Source organism: Lingula anatina, chromosome 8, assembly GCF_051362555.1.
Source record: "Lingula anatina isolate TDL-2025a chromosome 8, LinAna3.0, whole genome shotgun sequence".
Taxonomy (NCBI): domain Eukaryota; kingdom Metazoa; phylum Brachiopoda; class Lingulata; order Lingulida; family Lingulidae; genus Lingula; species Lingula anatina.
In genome coordinates, this window is record NC_141774.1 from 3,994,821 (window position 1) to 4,018,347 (window position 23,527).

The following is a 23,527-nucleotide window of genomic DNA, read 5'->3' on the forward strand; positions in this document are numbered from 1 at the left end:
TGGGGCCTATCAATGTTAGTGAAATTTGTTATTTTAACAAACGGGCTTTGAGCCCTGGGCAACAAATGGGCGTAAGACTGGGCATTGATCAGATCGATAGGCACGGCTGGGTGGAGGTTTTTGGCCACCGCGTCAACACTGTCAATGTACTCCTTCGGAGAACAGTGTTCTCCCTCCAGAAAGATCTGCCCGGCTTCATCCCCAGAGCCTACAAACAAGATGACAATACGTCTCTTTTCACGGTGTACTTTAATGAATGAGGTGACTTGACCAAGAAGCTCGTTTTTATTGTACACCATAACTTCTTGGCCTATGTTTCCACTGCACTGGGAAGCCCCGGGATACAACTCACGAAAATTTCGGATTTCGCACTGCCTTTGCATTCTTTGACGGCTGTTGAGTGGCGCTCCCAGGAAAAGGAATGCGTCCTGTTCAGCTTCTTCCAAACCGGCATAGTACATGAACTCCCGCCTGGCACCTGCAGAGGATGGTTCTGTAAATGGCGTTGCTTTGCATAGTTCTCCTGCCATCTCGACTCAACACTTCTCAAATATGACGCCTTCTCTTATTGCTGATTCCTTCCGTACGACTGCCGTAAACTCTGCCACACTTATGGGTTGGATGCACATGGAATACTCTTGTCAGATTGAATTTTTTAGGGATGAAGACCCACCGTTTTCGAAAAGCTCTTTTTCGACTTGCCAGAGCAATGTGCCTTTAATGTTGACAAAGCAGTGACGTCAGGAGTGCAAAAATAGAGAAGGGGATTTTTTTTATTTACACGTACACCATGCATACTTTGTCGCATGATTCAAACTGCTTTTTAAATAAGCTTTTTAATTGAGTAGTAGCTACTAGCTAATGTAAATACAGAGTATATTTCAATTAATAATGTTGCCGTCTTCTTTGTATCACTATGTGATATTATATTGAGAGACAGGTTTAAAAATTGAACGCAATCGACCCCCTACTTAGGTATAAGCCGGTTGTGAAATCATTTCTAAATTAAGGCACTTATACAGGGGCGGATTTAGGCCGTCTTCTGGGTCTTCCGGAAGACGGTCAAATTTTTAAGTTTACATTGACGGGTATCTAATATTTTCTGTCGGAAGACGGTCAAAAATTGAGGACGAATTAACAAAGATAATTTGGAAGACTGTCAGAAAATATCTCTGGATATATCCCCTGCTTATTAGAGACTAAGATCTAATATTCCGTTTATTAGATCTTAGTTAGAGACAACTGTCGCCCATAATATCGCACCCGTTCCGTTGTCTTGGGTCCTCAAGCTGTGGCCCAATGCCAGTCCTTCATGTACATGTAGCTGCAGGATATCTCAGATATTTTGACTTTTCATATTTTGGAGCTGCTCTTTAATTCGTGTCATGACTACCGTTGAATGAATATTATGTTCTAATCCGTTACACTCAAACGCACATGTAATATTTATAATATGCACTCAGAGGCGGTATTCAGGATGAAGTGCTCATTTCATGTACATTATTTTCAATTTTACATTGTGTATTGTGGTGAAGACAATCATAAGATCAACGATATCTGCCTTTTTTAATTAATAAGCACATGTGCACAAATTAAGCTATTAACAAACTTTGCTCCACTGAAAAAAATAGTCCTTTTTGATAGTAGGCCTATATCCGCGATTTAAGACTAAAAAACCGTCTGAATGCCTTTGGATACAAAAGACTAGTTAGAATCTGTAAATCTTAATTTTTTGTCACGTTTATATGTAAAACAAAACCCCGTGAGGGAGAATCCTCAACATCGTGTACATGAAGTTCTTGAGCGCCATTGCTCCTTCCGATAGAGGGTAGCATCCTGCTCTACACGCTGTTATCCTTAAGGATCATCATCCGACTTTCTGAAAATGGAAGGTTCCAGGTACTCCTATCAATAAAAGCGAGCAAACTTGATATTGAATCATTGCCTTCCCGCTATAAGACCAAGTTATACTGCCTGTATACCGTGTTCAGCAGGAAAAAAAAAAAGAAATGTTGTCGGATTAATTATCTGCCAAATATGCTTTTTATCAAAATTCACATCGTCGAAATTGCTTGATTCGAAAGCGCACGAGCTGTAACACATTTGAACTTTTCTTAATGATTCCCATTTCTTAAGGGCTTTCTAAAACTAAATGAGTGCCATTGTGCTCTTTAACGTCATGTTAGATGTTGCCAAAGATAATCTCAGCTGAAAACAAAGTCATACTCAAAACTAAAAAAACCGCCATTGAAGTGTGAACTCAACGTAGTGTCATTGTAAAACAAAATGAAAGTAAAAACATCTGAAATCATCTGAAAATGGATCGTTCCGGGTACTCAATAAAAGCGAGCAATCTTGATGTTGATTCCGTAGCTTCCCAGCTATAGGCCCAAGTTATACCGCCTGTAAACAGCGTTCAGCCGAAAAAAAAAGGAACATTCTCGGCGGATTTATTTGCCAAGTATGTTTTTTTCCTCAAAACTCACCTCATCACAATTGCTTGAATGGAAAGCCAGGCCCGTAGCTAGCAATTTCAGAGGTGGGGGGAGGGTCGTTTTCTGAAAAAGTGGACATTTTACCATAAAATACATAGTTCAAATTTTACCCAGAGTGGACATTTTCCCAGCAAAAAGGGTGGTTCTTTCGAACCCCCCCCACCACCCCACCCCCCCCGGTCACGGGCCTAAAAGCGCATCAGATTTTACACATTTGAATGTTTCTTGATGATTCCCATTTCATAGGGGCTTTCTAAAACTAAATTCGTCCCATTGTGCTCTTTAACGTCTTACCAGACAACCTTCAAATAATGCAATTGGGCTTAGGGTATTTAGGCCTACACACACACACACACGCACACACACGCACACGCACACACACAAACAATGCATGTCTTTCTATATATAGTTCAGAAGACAATAAACTTTTTTTACTCTTTATCTGAATAAGAGATCATAAAAGCACAATACTGCTTCCGATCCCCTCTTAATTGATTGATCAATAGGTGTTATTACTCTCACGTGAGTCCCAAGAGAATAAAGAAAGTAAGCATAAAAATAAATAGAAAATGAAAAAGATGGACGACTGAATATAAACTATTTTAGATAATGTCAATGGCACTAACTACATGTAGACTAAATGTGTGCAGAAACATACGCAATGCTGAAAATACTAAAAAAAAAAAAAGGGTGGGGGGCGGAAAGAAAAGAAAACCTTTGCCAATTGTCGTAATTTTAAAACTGCTCAACTTTTATTTACCTGCACATTGACATAAAAATGGTGTTAATAAGAAGCATTATGATGGCTTTGAATTCAAAGTGCATTTTTACTAAATAAAACCTGAAATTTTAGTGCAAATGAAATAGTTTCTTTAAAAAGAACTATCATAATTGCTTTGCCTCTGAGGCGTGAACCGACGATAACACGTAACAGGTAGGGCCTAAGCTGTATCTGAAATGGAACGAAATACATTAATGAAAATTTTATCTTAACTACATGGCTTTCATTTTTTTTTAATTTTAAAATATTTTTTCATGGCGATTACTACCGGTATATAAGCCCATATGTGACCCTGACGCCTTTGATGTCAGCCTTCTATTTAATTTGTTTTTCACGTTATCTTATTGCTTTGTATCTTATTCTATTTGTACAAATGCATATTTTTTTTCTGAGAAGTTCGCCGTTCTTTTCTATAACTGCTCTGCGCCGTATCTTCTCTGCATTGGTGGCGGTGGGAACGTTGAATTTGTTGTCTTCTCTACCACATTCTATCTACAAAATTCTCCCAGACACACTTCAGGTGTCATGTAACGGTCGCCACTGGGAAGGAACGTTCATGTCATCCATTGGACGCTCCGTGGAACAATCTGCTCTATATTAAATTTTATAAACTTTTTCAACGATCAATTTTACAACATTGTATTTGTAAGGCATGTCCTAAATTCTAAAACTGTAGGCCCACTACGAGTAGGCCTAGGTGAAAATGATTTAAGAGGAACTGAAGATAGACGTGCAGAGAGAAAGTAGGCTATACAATTTCAAATTTCAAAAGCAAACTTAGAGATCGCTTGAAAGATATCAGCCAGTTAACATTTTTTTCATTAAGGAGATATAGCCCTACATGTAACATATGACCTCTGGCTAAATTTTTATGTGGCATGATCCTCGATCACTTTTCAAAATAAAAAGAACGCGTTTTGTTTGAATTAAGATATCACATTAAACAAGCGATTTTAGTCTGAAGAACTGAAAAAAATAGAGAAAGTGTGCAAAATACAAATTATTTGTAATAGATATATAAAGCAGCAGCCGGAGCAGCTTGCTTCAATAAAGTCGCAAGAGCTGTCTCGGGACTTTAAAAATAGTAGGCCTACTGTAAGCCCTACCAGCTGTAAGAAATATACTTCGTATTTTAAATGTCTCTGAATATCTTCTTCAAAATGTCTACTCTAAATTTAAGCAATTTACTAAGTTTTATTTTGCTCAGCAAATCAGAAAAACGTGTACAACAGACCCCCCCCCCTCCCCGAAACAACAAGTGTTTTGCACTGAGGTCACCTGGTAGCTATGCGACGTCATGGTTTATTTACACGCTGTTACAGTAAACCGGTTGCCCCCTCTGCACGTTTAATATTTTTATTGTTGACTTTACCTTCCGCAAACATCACATTTTTGCAATATCCGATGTGTACTGAAAGCAATTGTGAGTGTCTCTGTGGCATTAGACTACATTTTATTGGAGTAAAAAAACAGATGAATGATTTTTAAATTGGTGGGGGTGATGTTGGTTGATTGGAATAGCCTATAAAGCAATGGCAGCTCGCGTAAGCTTACATTGATATCAGTAGAGTAGAACTTGCGTCTTGTGATTTTACTTACCTATGGATTATATGGACCCAAAAATGACAAGGGTAAGTGTTTAACAGCAAGATATGTTTATAACAAGCCCTCTCTCTCTCTCTCTCTCTCTCTCTCTCTCTCTCTCTCTCTCTCTCTCTCTCTCTCTCTCTCTCTCTCTCGTAACGCACGTTACTGATATTTAACATGGGGACTAGTAATAGTAGTAAGTGTGCCTATCTCATGTAACTACATCTTTAGATATAAATGTTAGAAAATAGTCAGCCCATTTCGGCACTAACGGCTTGTCCGTAGAAATGTGTGGCTGTCCTAAATGTAAAGTTTGACGGACGTGCATCCACAACTTGTAAAAGGTTCGCGGCACAAACATGATTATTCTAAGTTTTACACACATATCTCAGTATCATCATAGAAAGACTGAGATGTAATGTAACTACATGTCTTATACTATTTACTTTTCTTCTACCTTGTAGACTCTAGATTAATTAATCTATTAAGAAGAGCACAAAAAATAGGATGTCAAAGTCTACATGTTAATGTAATGGGAACTGGATGCAGCAATATAATATCCAGGGATAAACACACACACACACACACACACACACACACACACACTAGTCAGATCTGCCAATTAATGAATGTCTCGCAATCTATATGTATACATATTGTAGTTCTAAAGATTTTTTTCTATTTCAGTAAACAAATAAATTCTGTTGAGCAATATGCCTAAAGGAAGGGACGACCCCCGGACGTATATCCGCCGAGAAGCTCCCCCTATCCTCAGTCAGAAAGGAATTAAAATCCAAGCTCGGAGTGCTGAGGTCTACAATCCCACCTTCCCCACGCGTCAAAATGTACGCGAGGAAAATTACAACAGGCGCATTCGCCAACTCACACAACAGGGCTTTCGCTCTGTGAACTATAAACCGTATCAGAACATTGGCGGAGAGATTTATCTGTCCAACAAAAGGCTAATACTAACAGCTCTGGGCCAGTGGAATGAGGTAGGTTATATTCGGGAGCTGGGGTTTTTATAGTTTGGGGGTACAGGCTGCCCAAAATTATCACTTAAAACTTCCTACAGAATTTCAGGGAGTCAAAGTATGCCTAAAACTGTCATATTTCTCAAAAAATCCATAGGCCATCCAGCCATCTTTGTAAATATATGTGCTGTCCAATGATACTGATGGCCGCCCAAATGACAGTTTGCTGGGAAAACCCTTGTCCAGTAGAAAATTTGATGTTAAAAGCAGGCATTTTATCTGGGATTTTCACGACAAGTTGAATTTTCAGTGAAGAATGGTTTGAAAAACAAAGCAATTTTCTCCTGCCAGTTAACCATTGCTCTGTCTGTCCTTGCACTTGGATTTGATGTTTTATTCCAGTTGAAATTGAATTATTTATTTCTACACAATTGTTTTGATCCTGTAAGTTTTGACTGGCATGTCTCCCTGTACATTTCAGTAGGAAATATCAACATCAGGTGCTTAATGTAATTTTTATTTGAGGGGTTACATATCACTTTTAAAGTCTGAAGTGGAAGAGATGATTAGTTTTGCAGGAATATAGATCTATGTTAATAAATATGACGTTTGAAAATTAAATGCAGACAGTTTACCTTTGATACATGTATGAATCTAATGTAGACCAAATATTCCTTGTCTCGCATCCCAATTTTAGATTTCATATTAACACAGTTGTTTGTCTGTCATTTTGATTTTTTCTCCATTTCTCAGATAATAATTTTTCTGTAAGATGAGGTAAATCTCAGGAAAAAAAATAGGCTTAAAAATATAAAATACTAATAAGTACAGTCAGTAGCAACTGAGGTAGTGATGTTTTTATAGAAGACTTAAAAGCAATTGAGAGATTTCCCTGTGCGTGATGCAGAAGCCTGAATAGCCGTCATTTTCTCCTTGACTCTGTAGCTCCAACTGTGTTTATTAGCTGCATTTTGCGCACCGCGTTGCGTGACGGTGCAATAATCAATGCAGTATCCTCTCAGTGAAAGTGACCGTTATTAGCAGTACATACCTGAGATTGAAATCAATACAGCTGTGTACAGTCCAGAGCTTTATTGCTGATGGTTGCGATAAATGTCTTGTATTGATTTGAATGGGTAATTGATCTGTGAATAAGGGATCAAGCGTATAGGTTACATAATATACATACATATGTAAAAATGGACATGGTGTTCAGGGGGGAGATTAGACAGTGCTGGAATTGGCCAATTTAAATTGCAAACCAGTGAAAGTAACAGTCTGAGAATGATTAATGGATTTGCCCAAGATGATATCTGCTAGATGCTATTTAGTTAAAAATGAACTGCTTGCCTATGTTGCAATTGCAAAGTCAAATTTTGAGTCTGCAACCAAATCTTAGGAATTATGGTCAATGATTGATAGAAGATGTGCACAAGGATTTAAAGACCTTAATATAGCAAAAAAAAAAATAAAAATAAAATAATAATAATAAAATAAAAAAATAATAATAAAAAAAATAATAAATAAAAATCTCATTGATCTAAGGTAAATCTAGAGAAGTCTTATTAAATTTAATATTGAAGCAGTCCTGTTTTACAAATAAAAGGGCGGCCTTAAGGGCCTATTGCTTTAGGCTAATAAATTCTAAGTCTTAACCAGTAATTTACCAATGAGTGGACTGTATGTATATATCTAGAACTAAATGTGACCCTTTTTCATCTAAAAGTACAGACCAATTTGCTGACTGAAGTTTTTTTTTATTATATAAAAAAGACCCAAGATGACTGGTAGTATTGATAAATAATAACTGTTAAATGTTTGGGTTTCCGTCTTTTCAGAGTGATGATGAGGACTCGTCCAGCGAGGAGGAAGAGGATAGTGAAGAAGAGGGCCAGCAAACCCAGTCCCTCAGACCTATGGTGAGTTCTGTTAATGAAAATGAAAAAAAAGAAAGAAAAACAATACGTTTAACCAGTGTTTGCCTCTTAGGAAAATTAGTTGCTGGACCGAAAGTCCAGCCATCTTGAAAAGAGCTGAATTGAATGTCTGACGGGTGGGAAAACTTATCAGCCCGTCTTGAAAGTTGTCGGCACTGGGCAGACGGTCCAGCCTTAATTTCTAACACTGAGTTTAACATTGGATACAGATTTTATTGGGTATAATGGGTTTCAGATTCAGTGGAAAGCACATATCAGTAACTTTCGTTAATTAATTTTCACATTTTGCAAATATTTACTGATCTGTCTGGATGGATAATAAATTATAGACCAGTCTTATGAATGTGATTTGAAAAGAATATTATCACTGTACCAGATCTTCTGGCATTCATAATTAGATTCATAGCCACAGTAAACTACCGAATTCCATTTTCCCTTGAATGTAGCAATAACAGAGACTGTCACTTACAGCATAACAAATCTAATAACAAAGTTGTAATTTAGTTTTTTAAAAAAGAGTAATTTTATGGGCATTATGGCATATTTTAACAATACACTCTTTTCAGACTGAAATGGGTATATCATACAAGAAAGGTGGGGACATCTTATGACTGGTTGAAAGCAACTCCAGAAAATTTGCTTGTTAAATATCTGAATATTAAATTAAAAATTTAGCCAGTCTTGGCTGGGTTGGTAAATTGCATTTTTCCATGTGATGCATCATTGGCATGGTTTAGTAATGCTATTGGTATTTAAAGTGCATAATTTGGTTCCTCCAGTTAGTGCAATAAAAAGTATAGATTTTTTTTAATTAAAAAGAATTAAAAAGCAGACAGCGGCAACAAGAAGAACTAGCCCAGATTCGTAATATGAAGTCCATGGGATATAGGGGAAAACATCTACTAGTATATAGTACTTAAGAGGCCGGTATACTTGATATTTCATTTTCCATTCTTTATTGATTTATATTATTTGTTTACCCCCCCCAACAGCAGAAAATCGTGATATAAGTGTCTGGTTTGTACTCTCCCATACGAGGTTATTGCACTGTTGAGATGTTGAAAGGAATTGTTAATTGTTTACCGACTGGATCTTTTGTGAATTCTGAAGTGAAAAGTTACACTGTTGCTGCTTGGTTGAATTCTTCTGCATCGTGGCACATAAAAATAAAGACGTCTTTATAACTGCCGTTCTGACTGACTTTGAACTGAGGGTGACATACCGACCCCTCTCCCCCCTTTCCCTGCTTCTTAGACTACTTCATTTAGGTTTAATGTGCACTTTTATTCAGCACTGTATGAATTTTTATTGTGAATATTAAGTAATACAAAGATTACAATAATTTCTACCAAAACCTGCTACTCGCTTCATAGAAAAGAACACTGTTTGCCTTGTATAGAAGTGAAGCAATATAGATATTCTTTTAACCTACTACTGGCATCTTTCTTTACATTTTGGTGACTTTTTCTGGCTTTTAAATTTATTTTTCCCTTCATTTTCAGACTCCAGCAAAGTTTGTGCTAAGAAGAACGAGAAAAGATTTAAATAATCTGCACAAGGAAGTGGCTCACGGCAGGTAAGGGAACGAGAGAGAGAGAGAGAGAGAGGAGAGAATTTCAGAGAGAGGAAGAGGAAGAGAGAGAAAATCTCAGAGAGAGAGAGAATCTCAGAGAGAGAAAGAGAAAGAGAGTGAAAATCTCAGAGAGAGAGAGAGAAAATCTCAGAGAGAGAGAGAGAGGGAGAAAGAAAATGAGGATGTAGAACAAAGAGATAGACTTTAAAAAAAAAGAAAACAGTCCACATTGACAATTACTGTGCTTATATCTGATTCTTTTGGTAAATACAAAAGGCTGTGAAACAAGCCTGCACACCAGCACTGCTAGAACCACAACCTGATATTTCATTTCCAAAAGCAAATATTTGCCTCCCATTAGCAAGGACTGGGTAATGCACAATTCACAATATTTGTTTTTAGAATTTAAGTAAGTCCTTAAAGCATAGTTGCTTTTTACCATGACTGTTTAGTCTAGATCGATGTCTTTTATATTTAGTGATGCAGAGGTAATCATTTGAGCAAACATCTCTTTTGAGTGAATATTTGAACAAAAGAGTGGATTTTTAGGGTTTTTCTTTAATGGACTTTATACAACTCAAAGGGCTTCAAGGCAATTTTTTAAAAGTTCATTTCAAACAATATATGGTGCATTTAATGTTTACAATCCAATATATAAGAGCATATTTTGATAACCCATTAAATGTGCCAAAGCTTTTGTGAAAACAAACATTTAGTTTTTTTTTATTTTTTTTAATGGAGGTTATACAATAGGCGACTTGTGAGCACTTATCAGGTAATTTTAATATGATGTAGTTAAATGAACGAATTGTTAAGAAAAATAGAACATACGTCAAAGAAGATTTTATTGATATAACCACAAAGGTGTCTGGGCTTAATCTAGCACTTCTTTTGCAAAATAAATATTTCATTCTTATAAAGCGGCTGTAGAAAAAGAAAAAAAATATATGTTGCATTCATTTTACCTTAATAAGTTAAACTAAAATGTTTTATATATACCCAGTTATTTTTTTTCTGGTTGGAATGACACTTGGCTTTTTCAGATACAGAAAATTTTGTGTGAATATTTGAATTTATTGATTATTGTTGTTTAGGTTTTAAGTTCATGATTTTGTACCATCATTTTTTTTTATCTGCTGGTAGTTTGGCAATGAAGAGTCGGGCAACATCAGACTTGAATTTTTTTTTTTTTAGCTCAGAGGTCCATAGTAGGTTTCTGAACATTCCTCTCTTGGCAGCTCTGAAGACAATTATATAATACTATAATCTAAAGGAAAACATAATTATTTGAGAAAATGTTCTATGAAACTAAAAGGAGTGCATTTTACATAATTAGATGTTATGCCAGACATTTAATTCAATGATGCAATAATGTCTCCAATGAGAATGTCCATAAGCAGTCCAATTTCCAAGAGGTAGACTAAGGTAGATAGTATTGATATATTCTCTATGAATTATTAAGTGAATATTTTGTTCTTTGTTCTAGAAATCTGATCAGGAATGTGAAGCTGGGGCATGGATTGTTTGAAAAGCTGAGATATGAGCAGGAGATGAAGGTTTGTTAAAATGTTTTTTAAGTCAGATTTTAAAATTAAAATTGAATTATCTAAAGTTCAGAAGTTTATTTTATTTCAACTTTGGGCTAAAATTGCTAAGAGATTTCAGGTTTGGTCTGTCAAATAATTGTTAAGGAACCAAAGGCCATTTTGCAATACTTGACATGTATACACATTGTTGACAATGTATTTTTTAAAAACTCTTCTTGTATTTGAAGTATTTCATGAACTGCCAGGCCCAAAGCCAGCAATTTCAAAAGTGGAGTTTTTTTTTTTTCAAAAAAGTGGATCTTTTACAGTGAAACGTTTGTGTTAGTACCTACATCAACTTTTACCCCGAATGCCCCCTGACTACGAGCCTGACAGTGGTCAATAATTTTAATTATGTCAATGATGTTGATAGAAAAATAATTTGTTTCTAAAGAAGTTAATATGATTTCAAAATAAATTGTTCTAAAGAACCATTTTATCACTTCAGAAGTATTATGATATTACTTTTTCATCATCACTGCTGTATACATTAGACAACAGAGAACATATTTAACTATCAGAGATATTGTACAAATATTTTAGCTTCAAGAGGAGGAGATGGAGAATCGCAAGCAGAGGCAGTTTGGGTTGTTAAACTGGAACCCTGATGACTCGTCCAGTGACGGAGAGACAGATGAAGAACTCGGTGAAGATGTGGAGCTTACTGGGTAAGCGGAGACTCATGGAGAGAAGCTTTTTATTTGATATTTGTTTCTCAGATGCTTTTGAATTATTACTTGATTTTAAGCTAAAGATAGATTAAATATATTTTACTGTCAGGAAGATTTCAAAGTGAAACTCTGCAATAAAGTAATCAAGATTTTAATCTACCTACATCCAAGGCTTTTATGTTTCGTGATGCAGAGTTAATCATTTGAACAAACCACTCTTTTGAGTGATTATTTGATCAGAAGAGTGTATTGTTAAGGTTTTTTATTTTAATGGAGGTCCTATGGTATATGAGGACCACTTGTGATAATCATTGGATTAACCAGTAAGTTTGAGGTTATGATATACTTGATTAATAATTGTTAAATCTTTTATGCCAGGTTTATGAGTCAAGAAGGAGGTGAAGGCAATGTGAGCCCAGAACCCTCACTTCCAGCTCCTAGTCCTGTCACCAGGAGTAGAGTGTCATTTGCTGGGTAAGTGACAGTGTCAACTGATAGATTGTATGGAGTTGTTGTGTTTAGATGAACAAATTGATAAATGTTTTGTTTTTTAGTTCTTGTAGCATGGCAGCTTTTCATATTATTTGTACAGGAGTTTGCTGTAATGTATGTGCCAATTTGCACACTTCAAATCAAATGTATATTATATAAATTTGGTATTTTGTAAAGTCTTACTGTTACATTATAGTGAACATTTTGAAAAAGTAAAAAGTTGTTATGTCCAGCTTTTATATTCAAGTAAAGAAACATATGTCTTAACTGGTCTCTTTTTATGTGAAAGTTCCAAACTAAGACCCTGAAAGTAGATATATCTATTTATTTTATTTTGTTATATTTATTCTCAGACATCCTAGCCCACGATCAGCCAGGACAGGTGCCAAGTCTGCAGCCAGTAAGAAGTCGTCCAAGACTTTGCCTCCGAGACCCTACACTGCCACGCACACTAACATCTTCAATGACGGTCCAACAACGTTGACCACACACTCCAAGTAAGTCTTCATAAAAATTCCTCCCCAAGGAATATAATATAGAAAAAATAAGCTAAGAAAGCACCTGTTTTATCCTGTTTCAACCATATATATGCAACTATGATTCAGTTTGGCATTTAGTTGATGTTTTACACTATTTGTTCCATTGTTACAATTGCTATTTCGTAAGAATTGATTGAAAAATCAATGTCACACATACAGAGTAAGAAGATGTTGAATGATACAATTTTCTATGACTGCATAGAAGAAGCTAATAATTTGTGAGTTGTGCCATTATGAATGATATTGATCTGATATTATAAAGAGAAAGGATTTTATTTAATAATTTATTTTCCTATTCAGGGAGGCCCTATTCAGACAATTGTGTGCACTGAACTGGATTCTAGATGCAATGAACATAGACACAAACTACGCAATGGAAAACATTAACACATGCTGGAATCTCAAGTAGGTCAACATCCATGTGAATAACATTAGTTACGATATGTTTCATAAAGCACCTCTGAAAATTAATGTTCACTTACAATATAAATTGAATTGAGCTACATGAACATCAAAATATAGGCTATTGCAGTCTGAACTATTGTAGAAAGCATGTCTAAAACAATTTGATAAAGCATTTCCCCCCTGGCATAAACCTGAATATCTTAATTTATTCCTAAAGCTGAAATATTGCGATTTATGTAACAGTTACTACTAATGTCATCAATCCCCTTCAACATAAAATAGAATATACTGTGATGTTTTAACTTCTTTACAGCACAATAGGTGGCGCTAAGATCCACATAAAGAAGCTGGAGAGGAAAGACAGGATCGAGAGTGAATACTCCAGCTTTGTAGCCACCAAGACGCCTACCAAGGTAAGACTTCTCACATGACTGTCACCTGACTAACACATGGGAGTCACATGACTCTCATGCTACAAGGAATCTTGGGAAACCTTCTGCATATTGGACTGATGATGATCAGTATCAAAGTGGTGCAAAGCAAGCCACTAACAAGTCAGGGGCGGATTGAGTCCATCCTCTGGATTTTCCGAAATACGGCCAAATTTTTATGTTTCAATTGATGGGCATCTATTTTTTTCTGTTGGAAGACGGTCAAAAATGAAGGATGGATGAACATATTGAGATGATTTAGAAGACTGTTAGAAAATATCTCTGGATCTGCTCCTGCAAGTTTCCACCATTCTTTTAGGGTGGTTGCTGTAACAATATGCTTAGTTATTGGCTGATTGTGCTTTAAACTACTGACTGAGTCAATTCTGTATAGATCTGAGCATGGTTGTTCACAGCTTAATTGTTTGTAATAGCATTTGTGTGTAATAATTCAACGTTATACATGTGGAATATTTTATTGTATGTTAACTACAGTGGTAAGTGTCTGGTAATGTAATAATGTGTAATTTCTTGATTTTTAACTCCACTTCACAGTGTTGTATTTTAACATGTTTTTTGGGAAGTTAATAACTTTGGCAAGTTTTTTATTATTTTTTTATGTTATGGTGCAAAATTGTCTGGAGTCACAGACTGAGCCATATACTTCAGTATATTTAACTTGTGTGTATTCATTAATGTTCTCACAAAATTCATATACCTCATTTATCAGTTGTAAATAATCACAAAAACATTCTCCCTGATTTTGACCCAAATTTTTTATTAGAAGTTATAAATTTTTGAATTTTTGGCTTTTTACTCACTCAGAGCATTATTTTGGTAAATACAATCATCATTTTTTCCCCAAATTTTGTCAATTTTGAATTTGTAATTTGCAAAGCATCTTTATGGTGAATATTCATTTTGCTTTGAATTTTGTGAGAGATGGCTTCAATAATATTGTGATGGTAAATAACACACTCCAGCTTGTGCTGCCATCTATACTCCTGCTGACAAACTAATGAATTGTCTTGCTATGTGTCAGGTGGGAACCATGATGATGGTGGGAAAGGTAGAAAACTTGGAATGCTGAGTGGATTTTTCATACCCTTGATGCTGTTGCTGTTGTTGTTGATACCCCCTCCGAATGTATTGTGAAAATTACCATGTTTTTACCACTCTACACCCCCTCCCCCCACTCCTTCCAGAAAAATAAAGATTCATATATTCTTTATTACTTGTTTAGTTGTTTTTCCATCTCTGTATTATCTTTTACTATATTAATGCTATTGCCATTTTTTCTTTCTTAAAATATTTAGGTCAATTTCTGTTTAACCAGCTCTTTTACTTAACATTCTTTACTTTTTTGCCCTTCTTTTGGAACACTTATATTATCTTCTGTCTATAAGTTTACTGTGTCTGTTTTTTTATTGGTTATTTCTTTGTCATTTCTCGTCAAAACCACTGCTGTGTGAGGGATCTTCACCATTTAATGTTCCTTGACCCATCCAGACCCTGTGCCTCCATTATAACAATCCGTTTCATTCTAAATGGGGACTATTTTAGTGTTGTTTGTGAGGTTGTCTGAGTTCTGATGATGTGATCTTACCGGTATATATTTCACAGTCCCACAATCCTTTTGAACACTTGCCTTTTTTGTGTCCATTTGTTGTGGAAGACAAACTCATCTTCTTCTCCAAATTCTTTCTCATATTCACTTGTCAGATAGTTGAAACAGTTAGACCTAGCTCCTCCATGGGATTATAATTTCCATTGGTACTTTGAATTAAAAGTCAAATAATATGCAAAGTTAAGAACTATATTTTTTCTTTTATTTGAGTTTTTTGTCTATGGTTTGTTGAATAAAATGGATGCTACTGTACCAGTTGCACTCACTTTCAAAGTTAAAACATAAAATAGTTTTAGGCATCTTTTTGGTGAGTATTAGTTCTGGTTCAATGATGACCCCATGATGTGATGTTTTAAATACTCCAGATTGTGCTGCCATCTATAGTCTTACTAACATATTTATGAATTATTTCACAGGCTCGAAGACTTCTTCGCGGAAGCAATCCAAGGCGGAAGACATCATCCACAGTCATAAGCAGTCATTTCCCACCGAGATCACGAGAATCCAACTCTGCGGCGAGTGGCAGTCCCAAAGGTAGCGAGACTCAGCTGAACAGCGCCAGGAACGACGGACAGCATTTAGACACAGAGGCCCCTTTCACACCTCCAATTGAAGAAGAGGAGGAGCCAGCTGACACTAAAGGTAATCCTTGCCAGGTTGATCCTTGCCTGGTTTCACAAAAAAAAAAAGTTTTCTGGCTAAGAACTTAATTACCAAGGTTACATGGTCACATGTGGACATCTTAACCTATCAGGAGCAGTGTTATAGCACTCTCATGGTTATCCTAGTCAACTAAGCCAGAGAACTGACTTGAATTTTTATTGTGAAACTTGGGCCTGGTATATTTTGGCTTAATTCCCATTTCTCATTAACTGCTTTTATTATCAGTTATTTGGTTACTCTTGATGTATAATTATGATTTGAATTCAGACTATTCTTAATTAATAATTTAAAATGTTTCTAGGAATCTTCAGCTTTCTGGATGATTACTATGAGTCACTGAGCAAGGAGAAAGCTGAGCGTGAGAAAGCAGAGCAGGGAAACTCGGGAGACCCGCCACCGCCACCACCACCTAGTCAGCCAGAGAAGAAGAAAAAGAAAAAGGATAAAAAGAGGTCAATTTCTTTCTTTGAATTATCTCTCTTCCTTTTGAAGGTCAGATTGGCAAGGAATTTCCATAAATGGTCTTACTTCTTTATTCAAATTCGTCTAAAATTTGTTTAAAAAGAATATTGTGTGATGAAGTATTGTTGAAGTATATCCATTTGTTTCTCTAGGTCTTCTGAAGGAGAGTCAGGGGTAAAATCTCCCAGAAAAACTTCCAAGAAAGCAGAGCATGCTGTGAGTATATCTGGTTGAATTTTGTCCTTGATATACTCAAGGATACAAATCTAAAACAGACATTTTTTTTTATCAGACTATATATTATAAACCAAACTGTGGATCTCACTTCTGAGTCAACCTGTAATTTCAGTGCCAGTCACTTTAATCTGATGGTTGATTGAAAATGAAACATTTATCCTGATTATAATGATACTTTTAATGGATTGGAAAACAAAGCTGCATAAATTGTTATCCTAGAATGTCATATTTCAAATAAATTTTTACATTCAGAGATAAGAACAATAATGCTCTGTAAAAATCATTTATGGGAAAATGTTTCTTGTTCCAAAAAATCATCATATAAGTATTTTTTGTAACTTTTCAGTCTGGAGAAGAAAACAAGATAGCAGACACTATCTACGAGAGGACCATGTCCGCCAGAACTCTCAGGGCAAACGCTGTGCACTTACTCAGACCTAAAAGGTTTGTATGTTTAGCTAGTCCTCACGGTAACATGTGGTTAACTCTTTTGGTGACACGTTGATGATAAATTCAGTCTATTTTCTTGTACATCCAAAATTGAACTGACAGTTGAACCTTAGTTACAGTCCTAAGAATTAAGTATGCAGTCTTACTTAATTCCACATATGAACCCTAGCAACCGTACAGCCGCCGAAAAATAGTGCCATTGTTAATGTCAAATTTAATGCATGCTCTAATTTTAATTTTGCTTTTATGGGACTGATTGACGTTTGAGCTTGTTAGGTGACTGAAGGGATAAGAGTAGAAAACATCTGTGTGTCCTGTGTTTGGGCCATCTTAATTTCATTTTTCATAAAAATTTCAGCTCTCCAGCATTGTTGGAGCTACAGGCCAATCTTCCCAGCAATAGATGGAGCCACATGGCAACAGACATGAAACTGAAGTTTGCAGAAACTGCCGAGGAGAAAGCTCTGGAACTCCACGAAAAATTGGAGCAGATAGAAAAGTAGGTCATTTGTACTGACATTGATTTGAAATTCTTTCTACTACTGTAACTAATACAGTGAACTGTAACTGTTACAGTAGATCTAATGGCAACAACCTTGCATAAACTGAACATTGGCCTATTGTGTACTCATTTTTTAAGTCTTGGTCCTGTCTAAAGATAAAGAACTGAAAGTGCGAAACTGTTTAATAAAAGTGTTCACATTAAATTAAACAGATAGCCTGTTCCAACTTGTATTTTCACATGCAAATTCTACTGCTTTATGATGATTTATTTTTACTAAGAATGTTGGCAGCATTTTATGCTGTATGCTATAGACAGCCATTGATTTATCTTGAATTATGTGTAACATTCTACTGTTGAACACTGGGTAAAGTTCTGTCTAAAGTTTTAAAGGCCAAATCATTTAAATCCAGATTTAGCAATATTTCATGCTTAAAAATCAATTTTTGAAACGGAATCAGTTTTGTGACTGAAGTTAAAAAATGAAATTAAATTTATACGATGTTAATATTGAAGAACCTAAGTCAGCAAAATGTCACTTATATTTTCAGACAAAAGTATGCCACATGTCAGCAAAAGTTTCTGGCCATTCCATTCTCTAAAAATACAGTTCACGATGCCCTGAAGCAGATGAAGGAAGCACTGGCCGACAAAGATGCCAAGAGAGCAGAGAGACTCAAACAAAAACCAATACATTGTCAATGGTAAGTTATTTAAATTTTGACTACTAATTTGATTTTAAGCTGAATATAAATATTAGACTGCAAACTGACCTTATACTATCTGCATGATGTCACTGTTACTATCCTTAAGATGTTGTTATTGACACTGATGTCATTGTTGGCATTATGATGTCACTGTTACTGGCATTATGATATCATTGTTATTGTCACAATGGAGTTATTGTTGACATTGTGATGTCACTGTTACTGGCCTTATGATATCATTGTTAATGCCACTATGATGTCATTGTTGGCATTGTGATGTCACTGTTACTGTTATTATGATGTCATAGTTATTGTCACTATGATGTCATTGTTGGCATTGTGATGTCACTGTTACTGGTACTACGATATCATTGTTATTGTCACTATGATGTCATTGTTGGCATTGTGATGTCACTGTTAGGTATTATGATATCATTGTTATTGTCACTATGATGTCATTGTTGGCATTGAGATATCATTGTTATTGTCACTAAAGGTAAAGTGATATAATTGCTATTGACTTTGTGATGTTTTTGTCATTGATATTCTGAAGTCATGATTGCTTTTACAGTAGTGATTTAATTGTAGTGCATTTGTTATGTTTTTTTTTTTTGTCATGATATCATTGTTACTGTCATCCTTATTGTCACTGTGATGTAATTACAATGTCATGACAAACACTGTCATTGTTGCTGTAGGTATATTGACCTGTTAACCAGTTTGATGTTATAAAAGTGTCACTGTGACAACATTGTCACTGTTTCTGCTACTGTTATGTTTACTGTTACTGTTACTGTAGGTACAGTGACCTTCTGACCACTGTGGACAGTCTTGACCTTAGCCCCAAAGACAGGATGTACTTCAGGAAAATCATGGACAAGCTGGAGAAGTATGGAAAGGTGAGGGCCCTTATATTTGATATTAAAATTAATTATGATTTGTACTAAGTTTTAAAGGGAATTATAGAATTGACATTTTATGCTAACACTTGTGTTTGTATTTAGTCTTTTAGTGAATTGTAGAATTTACATTGCTATGCTAACAAATTTGTATTGATAAGTAACTTATTAGTGCAAGGAAGATAGAAGTGTTGGAATAAATTGTGTTATGAAATTTTTGAGCAAGTATCAATGGCATTGATTTAGAATTAAGAATTAATATGGTGACTTGTAATTTATTATTTGTCCTTGCTGCAGTACCATGAAATCTCACACAAGGTAGTAATATTAGATGTGCCTTTGTGTCCGAGTTTTTAATTTTTAAAATAAGCATTGTTTGTCTTGTTTTATATGTTTCATTTATTTGAAATATGGATGTTGGATGCCGTAAGACTTTTTGTAATGTTCTTTTATTAATTGGTGTCGTCTGTCTCAGTCTGTATTTGTTTTTTGAAATTTTAGCATGGTTTTGGTTAATACTGTGAATACTAACAAGACGGAAAATATGTGATACTTTATATGCAGTGTCTGGTTTGTTTTGATTTTTATAAAAAATAACTTTCTTATATTATTTGTGGGTTTATGTCACTGCTGTTTTGTGAAATCTCCATTTTGCGTCATTTTTTTCTATTTTTGCTTTAATATACGTGCCAGTCATGCAACAGTTCACTTGTATTTTTTATACTGTGAGAATTATGTATGTTTTGAATTTTTACTCCCTTAAAAGTATGGTTGTGCATGTTTTAAGTTGTATTATACTTGGTTCTAAGCATCCAGTTGCAGTACATTAAGTAAATATCTTACTTTTTGAATCCGGTATCTAGTCAGTCAGTATTGGATCCAGCACATGTCTTACATTATCTAATCAGCTATAATTTGGAGGACTTTGTTTGACCACCAGGATTGGGGGTGCAACAACATATTTTTTGAATCCAGTGATAATTTAAACAATGATAATAACATGGTTCCCAGAGCTCTTACTTTTCCTTATTTTTGGGTAGGATCCTCATACTTTGAAACAAAACGTCCTACTTTTTCTACTTTTACTGGGCACTGAAGTGGGCTGGGTCGTATGTAAAAAATATCATAATGATGTCAATTATTTTATCTAAAACTGGACTAGATGCCGAGGAAAAAATAATCACAAGGGCTGTGCTGGTTACTTGTGTCCTCATAGTTACCATCATTGTAATTATCCTTGGTGACGCGATGTGACTTTTTAAGCGACAAAATCAACAAAAGAGTGAAATATCATAGATCCTGTTTTTTTTTTTACATGATAAAGTGTGTAAGCAGATAAAAAAGAAAATCTCTTTTCAAGAGACTAAAATATATTTTTCTACCTGTGAAGTACAGTGGCTTAACTATTCCTCAAAAAGCCTTGATTGCTTGACTGATGTCTATCATCATTATACTAAAGACACTGAAACATGTTTTTCACAGAATGTGTAAGAACTCATCAAAATTATCTCCTTTGAATCATTTCAGATTGACAGTGGCAAGCAGACAGTTTTACACTTCCTAAAGATCCTAGAGCGTCTTCGAGACTGGGAGATTTGCAACCCAGATGTCAGCGCGGCAATTGAGTTTTGTCGCGAGCGCATCGTGGAGATGACGGTGGAGGACTTTGAGGAGTGGTTCCGGCAATACTTCCCAGCTATGAAACGACCCCAGACCGCGCCACCTGTCCTGAATTTGGAGAGAGGGAAAAAAGGAGAAAAGTGATGTTGTGCAGATGAAACCACTTGTCTTGACTTTGAATGAAAAGAAATTAAAGAGCACACTGAAAGTTTACAGGTGTGGAGAAATGATTCAGTTTAAAGTACAAGTGTAAATGTTTGAAGTTGGGAAAACATGCTCTTCCTGTTGGGTGAGAAAAAAAAGCAATAAGGAAGAAAGATAGAACTGGTGTAGCTTGACACCATTTTCATGTGCACATTCATTGAAGAAAAATCAGAATGAATACACCATGTGACTTCTTTGAAGACATTTAAATAAGGGTTATAGAAGAGAGGAAGAAATAATATATTATTTTTATGTAAAAAAAAAAAACAAAAAAAAACTGGACTTTTATAGATGGACCCTCATGGCAAAGAAATCAATTTAAAAAATCATGAATATTAAAAAAAAATATTAACAAACTTTTCAGTAATGGATTGCAGCTGTGCATACTAACAAGATTGAAAAGATGTGATACTTTATAAAAAGTACATTTTTATTTTGCTGTTGTTATTTATATATTGCAATAATCGAAAAGTTTGCATGAGCTCAAAAGTAATAATAATGAGAACTTGGCAATTTTGTGGAAGAGAAATTGCTCAAAACATGCAAAAGAACATTTAAAGGTGTGAATGCTTGGGTGATTTATTTGTTGTATTTTATTTTGTTATTTGTTAATAATTTTATATTTGTCTTTTGCTTTCTTGGCTCATTGTTGTACAAGATCAGATAGTGATGACTTTGTTGTGTATCTAATATTCCTGGAGAGAAAAAAAAAAAAAAACATGCAATGTGTCAATCCCTCCAAATGTACAGAGACAAATCAACCATTTACCATATTACGATTTTTATATTGAAGGCAGCAATTTGCTTTCTTGTTATTTTTATAAGTAAGTCTGAACTATAAATACAACAGGTATGAAGTATAGTACAGAACTCATTATGTGATAACTGTCTCAGTATTTTATATAGCTAATAAATGGCATTCATCAATTTTTGTTGTTGTTGTTATAATTGATACGATGATAATGTTAACATTATTTCAGTCAATTATATTAATATTTTTTTCTGTCCCAAGAATATAATTAAAAGAAAATGTGACAGATAAACAAACTGGGTTATTTTAAGTAAAAATGGTGAATAAAAAAATAAACCTTAAATTAATTAAATTTACTAGTATGTTATTTTAATTTGTGGTGCCACATCTCACATTTTACACAAGGGGCGTACAAATGCTCCCTACACCAGTTTATTGGGGCAGACTTAAAGTTCTGTATCCACCAAAGCATATTTTTGACGATACGTGTGTTTCATAGCTTAGGCGATCTTAGATAAGAGACCGTAGCAAAAAGATTCACGTAGGTCATTAAAACGATCAACTACTAATTAACTTCAGTGGACCTGAGAAAACTTATTAGTTGGTTTAACTACCTTACCCTAGAAAAAATAAGTGGATTTTCACAGCGAATGAGAAACTGTCTATACTCCGCGACTAATGCAGAAAAATAATTATTCTCCAGCTAATTGTGTCTTTGCTGGCACTACAGGTAATACTAACGCGCTCTCTGTCTGCATATTTCCCGTATCCGTGTGATGATTGACGTTTGTTTACATAACTGCCAATCAATCTGCCCGTGCCTGACAGGCTCTATTAAAACTGAAGGAATTTGATTGACACCTTGTCAATCAAAGGTTGTAAGCGTTGGAGTCTTACGTACTCGGCAACTTTAGTAATTCTGTAAAATGATTGTGATTGACGTTTGTTTATAAAAACTGCCAATCAATTCATAGTCGTGTGCACTTTACAGCTTCTGTCAAAGTTGATATAAACCGTAAAGATCTGATTGTCACCTGCAAATCACAAGATGCACTGCAAACCTGGTTAGGAACGAAACGGATTTTTTTTACAGTCCTATAAAAAAGTATTCCCGACAGATTGTCCCGTAGACTCTTAAACTTGTAACAACTAAAACACACGCCGATACACCCTCATGCTTACAACCTTATTCAAGTGGCAGATTAACCGAAACAATTTTTTATTTGCATTTGTATTATTAGACTAGTCCTCCTATTCCAAAATTACGCTTACCCGAGGAAAAAGCTCAACCCAAAGACTACATGTAAATTAACAGCGTAAAAATGAAATAATGAAAGTCACGGGTTCTATCACAGGCGTTAATACTGCAAAATGATAAAAAAAGAGACTCATTATCAAATTGTTTATTTTCGGGAAAAAGGTATAAATTGGGCACTTAAACTTGCGATGTTTATTGGTTCACAATTTATTATTTGCAGTTCGTTCGTGCACAAGGGGTGGATTTTATTTCATCATATCCATGCCCTTGTACGCCAAAAGAATTCAAAACGACTTGTATAAAAAGTGTCGACATTTTTTTTTTTGCGAGCGCCTAATGCAACGTCGGATGAGAAAGCGATCTTAAAGGTCCAGTCATTTAGTAACTACACGTCTATAAAATGTGCTGACCAAGGTCGGTTCGTGCGACGGGAGACCTATGCCCTTTAAATTGGTTTCGGAGGGGATACTTAAAAGACAATGTCTTTGTCAACAAATATTAAACTACTGATGCTCTCAAAAATAACATTCAGAGAATTACCCACAAAGTGTATAGCATTGTCATTACAAACTCAGTGTGAGAGTAGCCACAGTTATTCGGCGCATAGAAGCTTGGATGGAGCACATTATAAACTACTGTGCTCGCAAAAGATGGTATTCGAGCAATAAACTTACGC

General features: G+C 35.3%; 1 protein-coding gene across 2 annotated transcripts; it reads left to right on the forward strand.

Moving 5' to 3' along the window:
* The first annotated feature begins 4,777 nt into the window (after nt 1-4,777).
* LOC106150483 (coiled-coil domain-containing protein 60) lies at nt 4,778-21,769 on the forward strand. 2 transcript variants are annotated; one of them, XM_013523335.2, is made up of 19 exons: nt 4,778-4,907; nt 5,551-5,858; nt 7,676-7,756; nt 9,277-9,350; nt 10,834-10,903; nt 11,477-11,601; nt 11,983-12,078; nt 12,450-12,593; nt 12,936-13,040; nt 13,354-13,453; nt 15,515-15,740; nt 16,063-16,213; nt 16,376-16,439; nt 16,807-16,904; nt 17,269-17,409; nt 17,964-18,116; nt 18,919-19,018; nt 19,316-19,336; nt 20,546-21,769. In XM_013523335.2, the coding sequence occupies exons 2-19, from the start codon at nt 5,577-5,579 to the stop codon at nt 20,780-20,782; spliced, it is 2,268 nt and encodes a 755-aa protein (XP_013378789.2). In that variant the 5' UTR covers nt 4,778-4,907; nt 5,551-5,576; the 3' UTR covers nt 20,783-21,769. The 2 variants fall into 2 exon arrangements, with proteins under 2 accessions (XP_013378789.2, XP_013378790.2); XM_013523336.2 differs by lacking the exon at nt 19,316-19,336.
* Nucleotides 21,770-23,527: the final 1,758 nt, after the last annotated feature.